This window comes from Cucurbita moschata, unplaced genomic scaffold (assembly GCF_002738365.1).
Source record: "Cucurbita moschata cultivar Rifu unplaced genomic scaffold, Cmos_1.0 Cmo_Scf00007, whole genome shotgun sequence".
Classification (NCBI taxonomy): domain Eukaryota; kingdom Viridiplantae; phylum Streptophyta; class Magnoliopsida; order Cucurbitales; family Cucurbitaceae; genus Cucurbita; species Cucurbita moschata.
The window spans coordinates 3,120,068-3,128,388 of record NW_019268523.1 but is presented as its reverse complement, the minus strand read 5'-3'; the positions used below and the strand labels follow the sequence as shown (position 1 = coordinate 3,128,388).

The 8,321-nt window shown below is 37.8% G+C and overlaps 3 protein-coding genes and 1 non-coding gene across 5 annotated transcripts in view; all 4 read right to left on the bottom strand.

Annotated features, from left to right (window-relative positions):
* The window catches only part of LOC111444898 (chaperone protein dnaJ 10-like), a 4,787-nt gene extending 3,560 nt beyond the window's left edge, over positions 1-1,227 (bottom strand). Inside the window, exons 1-4 of one of the 2 annotated variants that reach the window (XM_023083020.1) lie at positions 937-1,227; positions 696-755; positions 492-574; positions 188-341 (exon numbers count right to left, since the gene is read on the bottom strand). In XM_023083020.1, the coding sequence (XP_022938788.1) occupies positions 188-341; positions 492-574; positions 696-755; positions 937-1,023 (384 nt within the window). In that variant the 5' untranslated portion in view covers positions 1,024-1,227. The remainder of the gene's footprint in view (positions 1-187; positions 342-491; positions 575-695; positions 756-936) is intronic. The other variant, XM_023083019.1, reaches the window with a different exon arrangement.
* A 270-nt stretch (positions 1,228-1,497) lies between these two features.
* Positions 1,498-1,569, bottom strand: TRNAQ-UUG. The gene has a single exon. It is a non-coding gene; the product is annotated as a tRNA-Gln (tRNA).
* Positions 1,570-2,034: 465 nt separating this feature from the next.
* On the bottom strand, positions 2,035-6,750 carry LOC111444900 (probable protein phosphatase 2C 11). The gene is made up of 8 exons (XM_023083024.1): positions 6,407-6,750; positions 5,387-5,529; positions 5,057-5,155; positions 4,803-4,961; positions 4,540-4,626; positions 4,052-4,143; positions 3,479-3,550; positions 2,035-2,441 (listed from the first exon to the last, which is right to left on the bottom strand). Exons 1-8 carry the CDS (start codon positions 6,451-6,453, stop codon positions 2,313-2,315), a joined length of 828 nt encoding a protein of 275 aa, XP_022938792.1. The 5' UTR covers positions 6,454-6,750; the 3' UTR covers positions 2,035-2,312.
* A 704-nt stretch (positions 6,751-7,454) lies between these two features.
* Positions 7,455-8,321, bottom strand: part of LOC111444901 (basic blue protein-like) — a 2,694-nt gene continuing 1,827 nt past the window's right edge. The window contains exon 2 of the mRNA XM_023083025.1: positions 7,455-7,811. Within this exon, the coding sequence (XP_022938793.1) occupies positions 7,612-7,811 (200 nt within the window). The 3' untranslated portion in view covers positions 7,455-7,611. The remainder of the gene's footprint in view (positions 7,812-8,321) is intronic.

The following is an 8,321-nucleotide window of genomic DNA, read 5'->3' as shown; positions in this document are numbered from 1 at the left end:
GGGGGGGGGGGGGGGGGGGGGGGGGGGGAAGATGAAAAAGGATTCCTTCTTATCTAATATTGCTTATAGATACAAAAGTTGTTTAGAGAAGGATTGGCCACCAACTAAACTGTTGTAGCAAAAGCATGAATCTGACTAGATACAACAGTGTCTTCATTGTTATTTGTGTGCTTTAAGGTATACTTGCCTTCAACTTATCTTGTAATCTCTCTGAATTACCAGTTTCGCTCTCTAATTCAGATGAAGCCATTGATGCTACGGCTAAATGTCCAATATAGTCCTCAAACAATTCACTTCCAAATAGAAGTGCAAAGACAGCAGTAGGGTCAAGCATGGATTCCCTGAACATAAAAGATCCAATAATGTCAAAAGAAAAAACAGCAAATTATCGAAAAGAACATCAAACAACAGTCCAGAGGAAAATTAAATAACTTGAACAAAATGACATCAGCGTGGATGAAGAAAACCACAAATACAAATTAAGATCTAACCTAGTAATACTGTGCTTCCCGTTCCTATCATATGCATCTCTTTGGACTGCATCACTCAAAACTTGATAGGCTTCACCTAACACCTGCAAGAAGTAAGCTAAATTATCTCATTCGACACAATTTCAGCCGCTGGGGAAAAGTTCCGCATTATGCAAAACACGAAGCGTAGAAAGTAAAGAAGACGATGAACCAGAGTATACTTGCCTGAAACCTTTCAGCAGCTTGAGGATCATTCAAATTCTTATCCGGATGGACTTGCTTCGCCTGTACCAAAACAATCAGGTCAAACACCAGACTAATTATGCAATTCATGCTCATTATGCCTAATCGATTTCCAACAACACAAGAATCAAGTAATTAACAGAACGAAACTCAAAAATCCTTTTTATAAAATCAATCAATCAATCGATCAATCAATGAATCCACCAGTCTCAGAAAAGCTAACCTTAAGATAATAGGCCTTACGAATCTCGTCCTCGGAAGCAGAAGGACGAACACCGAGAATGTCGTAATACTCAGTATCGTTCACCATATTGGTGGAGACCTAGATCAGGGATCTTCAGAAGAGCAGGCTCCCACTGGAGTGGTACAGCAACAGCTGGGAGTGGAAGTAGAAAGTTGAGAGCAGAGAAGATGGGAAAAAGTAAGAGAGAGAGAGAGAGAAATAGGGCCATGTCTGACGGAAGGCCCCTTCGCTTCGCTTCGCCCACCCCACCGCCCACTAGCTTCTCGTGCCTTTCCAGTTCTTCACAAATAAACTATTATAACAAACTGCTTTTTCGCGGGAGGAAACAGTGTATTCTAACTGTCAACAAAGTGGTGCTTATGATGCAGCGACCTCCTCAGACTTTTTTCTCTTATATATCGCCACGTGTCCTCGTAAGTTGTCGGCGGCCTGTTTTGGGCCTCATTTGTGTGCTGGGCTTGGGCTACTTCAGCTTTTCTTAGTGGGCTTTCTGATTGGACCCACCGAGATGCAGTTTTGGGAATGTGGAAAAGAAAAAAGAGGTCCTACCGGGAGTCGAACCCAGGTCGCTGGATTCAAAGTCCAGAGTGCTAACCACTACACCATAGAACCAATTGTTGACTAATTTTCTATATTAAATATATTATTTTTAAAAAAGTACTTCTTCATCCTCGTATGGACCAACCTTCCATGTTTCATAATGATTAATTATAGGAGGATGGAACTGTAAAAGAGGCAACTTTAATGATTTCTGTGCAACTTATTTTATAAATGTTTAACATTAAAGATAAGAGATTTTGTTTCCCCCCACATGATGCAAGAGATTTGCTACTAATCAGTATTATCTATTTTAAACTATAATTATAATTATATACTTTTAAAACTTAAATTAAGTAATATCAATCATTAATCACATTAATACAAAATCAATTTTAAGTATAAGAACCCCTTTTGTCGTACATCATTTCATCTAAAATTTTATATTCTAAGAGCAGTTTTGAAACGTTCACAAAAAGTTAAAATATTGCAAAGTAAAAATCGAAGGAGAAAAGAAAGCATAATGTTGAGAAAACGCAGTGAAAAAGACATCCGTAACACGAGTTTGAATCAAAAGTGAACATATCAGTCTGTCATATACATATAAAGGCAACGTTTTAAGCAGTCTACAGATTGAGCAGGAACGTCCTGAGCACAGCTAGGATAAGTTACATATTCTACTCAATATAAACAAACAATTCAGCTAATCTTTTAAGGATGAAGGCCGTGTTAAGACCAGTAACTGTAGTTAGTCATGGCATTCCATGGGAAAGAACTGCCATTTGCTACTTCATACAAGTTTGATGGATTGTATCGAATTACGATAGACCAAATCGTACAATGACACATGTAATGTTGTCGGAACTCCCTCGAGCATAGGCTTCTTGGATTAGTGTTCTTGATGCCACTTCTGTATCTTGAATGTGTTGCACCAATGCTACAGCATCCTGGAAACCCCAAAACGGATATCAAACTTAGACAATATGTGGTTTGATTTGAGCATTCTGTGTCTACTACTGAAACTAGAAAATCATAGTAGCCGACTCTAGCTTCTGGCAAGCATGGAATTGCACAACTAAAAAACTCTGCCAATGCCGCAAAGACTAGCAGTGCTTTTCAATCATCCTACGGATTTTCTAGTATAGTCTATGCAGTACAATGGTATTGCCTTATCCTTTTTCGGGTGGTCGTGGGATAGTTGGTTCGATGATTATGACATGGAAGAAGAGCGCTTGACAATTATCTCTCTCTCTCCTTTCAGTCCACTGGTTTCGAATGGAGAAAGGCCAAATGACTTGAATTGTGATATCCCATATTGTTGGGGAGAAGAACGAAACATTTTTTATAAGGGTATGGAAACTCCTCCTAGTAAACGTGTTTAAAAAACCTTGAGGGAAAACCCGAAAGGGAAAACTCAAAGAGGACAATATCTGCTAGCGGTGGGCTTGGGCCGTTACAAATGGTATCAGAGCAAAACACCGAGCGATGTGCCAACCAGGAGATTGAACCTCGAAGGAGGGTGGACACTAGGCGATATGCCAGTGAGGACATTGGGCCACGAAGAGGGTGGACTGGGGAGTCTCACATCGATTGGAAAAGGGAACGAGTGCCAGCAGGGACGCTGGCCCCGAAGGGGGTGAATTGTGATATCCCACATCGTTGCGAAGGAAAACAAAGCTTTTTTATAAGACTGAAAACCTCTCTCTACCAGATGCGTTTAAAAACCCTTGAGGGGAAGTCCAAAAGGGAAAGCCCAAAGAAGACAATATCGGCTAACGGTGGGCTTGGGTCGTTATATGAATCCCTCCAATCCCATATAGTCATTCTTTATAAGATCTTCAAGTTGGCATTATCACATATTAAGATGTCGAAACCAAAACCAGAACCAGAACAGATCTTTGTTTAAAAAACTAAATAAATGAATAAGTACTCTTTCTAATAGAACAATACAGTGAAATACAAAGTAATTTGAATGAACAATCACCTCATTTGATAAAACATTCCAAAGTCCATCACTTGCAATGATAATAAAATCTACACCGTCAATTTCTTCTTCCTGTTCAGATGAGTGGACATCAGTGTAAAGGAAGCAGGTAAAAACAGCAAAAGCAAAGCTCTCTTCCAGATTTCCAGAAGCAATTATAAAAGCATAAGGAAACAGATAAACATTCAAAATACAAACCTATGGTTATGGGCTTAGTATTTTGAAGATTGGAACGATAGATCGTTAACTGCTAATCCTGTCCCCAAATATGGTTGTCCAGCGATATAAAGCGTTTTAAGCATATGACTTTTAACTAAATTATTACACCAACATGCAATGCCAAATAGTTTGAAACTACATAAGCAGCACGAAAGAATTGAAACAATGGCCTCTTAGTTAAATTCAACGGTCTTAGCACGTTGCAAAATCTTCGGGATAAATTTCATTTACATTTGATGGAGAACATATGCAAGTACAAATAATTAGAGCATAGTCAACTTGTGCTGATAATTCATATGTGCTAGACCAAATAAATACATACTAAGTTCATATTGTAAAAGATAGCTTCCAAACCTGTATTTCAGGATCAGCAACAACATATGGTTTGAGTAGCTTATCTCCAAAGGCACGCGAAACGGCTAGAATACCACCAACCCTCCAAGTTCCTGGGTTAAGTTTTGCATCAAATTAGATGTTTTATTTCAAACTCTAATGTTAAGATTAGTTTGTGCAATACGATAATTATTGTAAAAGATGGAAATACTGATGGACAAATTTTTTTTTGTTCAAGTGTATTACCAGGATTGCTGTTTAATGCTAGCCATAGATAAACAGAAAAGGAAAATCGCTAATGAAAATTCACAATGCGGATAGTGCAGCTATATTCTTCAAGTGTGTGTGTGTGTGTATACATACACGCGCATATATAAATAAAACAAAAATACGTCGAGATAAACTTTATTCATTATGATTACATTGGAACATATATTGTATCATTTAAACACAATTAAAAAATTGAGTGCGGTGCACAAGGCTATGATCTAAAAGTTAGTGTATTTTACCTGCCCAAATAATGAAACCTCCAGCTTGTTCAATCCTTTCTCGTTCATCTGATCTATCAGGTTTGTGATCAATAGAGAGGGGAATAGCTGTGCAACAAATGAATAATGTATCTGACAACTTCATAGCACAAGATTTGCAACATATCCATTCATTCCAAAAAATCTTAATTTTCATTACTTATGCAGTGATTGAACAAAAAGTTTCGATCCACCATTTCATGTTAGATTAAAACCAAGTAAAATTACAGAAAAAAATATGCAACCTGAACCAGCTCTAGACGCAACTACTCTGGAATCCCCAACATTTGCAACGAGGAGACGATCCCCTAACAGAACAGCAGTTGATGCAGTTGAGCCAGCATCTTTCTGCTGCCCTTTCTCTTCGTTAATATAATCGGCATCGGTCTGTTTAAAGACCTCAACTGTAGAATAAGCATTTTTCCCGGTTTATTCTCCAATAGCAAAGCCAAAAGGAAAAAAATGATATCATATGCACGAATACATTATAACTTCTTACTAATGGCAGTCTTTGTGTCTTTGATAAAGTTTGGGTGGCTACTTAGGTTCTTGAAAAGATTGCGCTTAAGGTATTCAGCTGTTCTGGAACCTCCATGACCTACGTGACATCGCAGCATCCATGAAATTAGGGAAAAGAACAAGAATTTATGCATCTCATTAGACAACTCAGGAATCTTAAAAGGAGAGTTCTTAAATGAATTGAACAAATTAAATGCTGTATGTGACATAAAGATAGAAGCAATTTTTAGGAAACCCCAGATGTAAATCATGCCTCGGATTCAATCACAAATAAAATGATATAAAGTTGCAAAAAAATATTAGCTCCTACCATCAAAAACACCAAAAAAAGCGACCATCTGCCCGTCAACTTCAGACATTCTTGTTTCATAGAAGTCCTCCATCGAAGCCCTTTTTCCTTTGAAACTAGAATACCCATAGCTGAACTTTCCAGTCTGATTTCCATTGAGAAAACTAGTAGTACAGAAGAGAAAAATGTTAGATGTGCAAGTACCACTGCTTCCAACACTTCACATTGTAATAAAACCACCAAAAGGAGAAGTTATTAGCCAATATGTCTCTTGTTATGCCTATTATTGACTTAGGGTCTCAGAAACCATAAGGATCAGGGGAGCTAGATTTCAACTCTGCAGAGAAAATACAATTACTGAATCCAATATCATACATCTAGAATTGCCTCTAGAAAAAAGCTATCAAAAACACAAAACTAAGGATTATTAAGTTCTTAAAGAAATTAAATGATGCATGGCTGAGAAACCCATCCATAAGGGCAACCCAAAATCACACCTCAGATGATACTGGGACCTATGACCACCTTTAAGAACTCAGTCATTGCACATTGATTGCTTCAAATCTTAAAAAAAGCTGTCGACAGGAATCTTATTGCTAAAGCAGAAAAGTAAACTAAAATCTCAGGTCCACCATGGATGCAATGGCGAGGTAGTTTGGACCACTCTTCACAGCAAAGTAGACTACACAAAGTACTGGTCAAATAAATATCCATAAGTTTCAATTGAAGCCCCTTTTACAAACGCCATTGCAACACCTTGCCTAAAATACCACTCCCTCTAAAAACAAGGCAAATTTAAAACATGAAAAATATAAATCTGTAATTCGGTGTCTCCATCCAGATATGGAATGTCACGAGAATCATAAATACAACGAGTAAGAAGCTTGAACGGACAAATCCAATGGTCCAACCCCATAGACGACGCTTTAATGAAAAGTAATTCAAAAAACAAGGGCGGGAGAGAGAAAAAGTCACAATAGAGAGATTCACAGCAGAAAGCACCATGAAATTTGACCAGAAAGAAAAGAAGGAGTCAAAGACCTGATACCGCCTCCACTGAAGATGGCGTTAGGATCCCTCGAAGACATTATAGTTTCTAAAACTACCGGCGCCGGGGGAAAGGACGATGGTTCAGGCGGTTGTAGAGTGGCCTCTTGATCGGCATCCCCAAGCGGGGGAGCAGAGGCAGAGGTAAAAGGGAACGAAGATTCCTCCGTGGAGTTGCAGGACTTGGATCTTGGAGCAGCACCACAGATGAGATGGTGGCGGCGGAGGCAACGGCGACCGGCGGCGGTGGAATCTCCTACTGTTTAACAAAAGCGAAGAGAGAAATCCTTGATCTAGTTTAGTTGGGTAATAAAGTTTCCGCTCCTAACGCGGTGAACAGTTCTTATTGGAAGTTCTTTTTTTCCGAATACAAATTTCAAATTTTGATTACATAATTTTTTAATTTAACTATAAACTAAAATTATAATTTTAATATTTTTATGGAAAAAAAAAATGTATTTTATGCCCTAAATTTTTAGGGTCATATCTTACTCAAATAAATTAAATTAAACGTGTCTCATCATTATCCCCTAATTTATGCCCTACTTGGGTCATATCTTACTCAAATAAATTAAATTAAACGTGTTCCTCGTCATTATGCCCTACAAGTATTAGTAGAATAGCAAAAACGTATTCCTCGTCATTAAGCTCGCGGTAATTGTGACCTCTCGAGAGAATCGATGCACTTGCTAGTACTAGTATAGTTTGCTCGCAGTAATTGTGACCTCTCGGGAGAATCGATGACTGCATCAAAGATGCACTTGCTAGTACTAGTACATCTGATAAGAGAATTCTTCATTGGCTAGTTGTAAATAGACCCAGACTGTGGAACAAAAGATTATCCCACAAGTAGAATTTCGAACCTACACCAATATAAAGTATTTTTCTAATCAAATACTTCTCTAATATTTTTAATAATTTTTTTTAATGATGGAAGTTTGAATTTAGTAAGTTATTAATTATTTAAATTAGATATTTTAACTTAATATTGGAAAATAAATTATTATATTTTCCATTACTATAACCGACAAAAACAAACAAATAAATAAAGAAAAGCATTGATATGATTGCATAACTATATAAGCTCCCGACAAGGAAATGACATTTGAACTAAAAAGCAAACACTCCCACTGTATAAATTACGGACGGTTATTTTATTTTAACAGCGGTAAATAAAGATTTTAAAAAGGGGTACAGATTTAGAGAGCATTCACGGCAATCTTCATGCCGGATTCACAGTGGCCGGGGAAGTTGCAGATGAAATAGTTCATTCCCTTCGCCAGCTTTATCTGGTCGCTACCGGAGGTGAAAACTTTCGCTCCCGCCGGAGTCAGGCAGCTCGTGTACCCACCTTGATTCACCACCACCACGTTATGAATTGTCCGGTCGTAATTGAACTCTGCAAACAAATATTTTGTTCACAATAGAATGATATTGTTCACTAACTCTCTAGTTTCTGCAAAAGATCTCGTACCAACCGGATCATTCATTAGATTAATCAATGTCTTGACTCCGGATGGAATAAAGTACACTATAGAGACTCTCCTCCTAAGACCTATATAGCCATCGAACAGCCCCTCAACTCTTTTCTCTTTAGTCCTTGAACAAAGTATACCCTTTGTTCAACACTTGTATTTTTTACTACACCTTCGAGGCTCGACTCCTTTGTTCGACATTTGACGATTTTATTGACATGCTAAGTTAAGAGCATGACTCTAATACCATATTAGGAATCGGAATTCTCCACAATGGTATGATATTGTTTTAGTTAAGGGCATGACTCTGATACCATATTAGGAATCACTGATACCATATTAGGAATCACTGATACCATATTAGGAATCACTGATACCATATTAGGAATCACTGATACCATATTAGGAATCACTGATACCATATTAGGAATCAC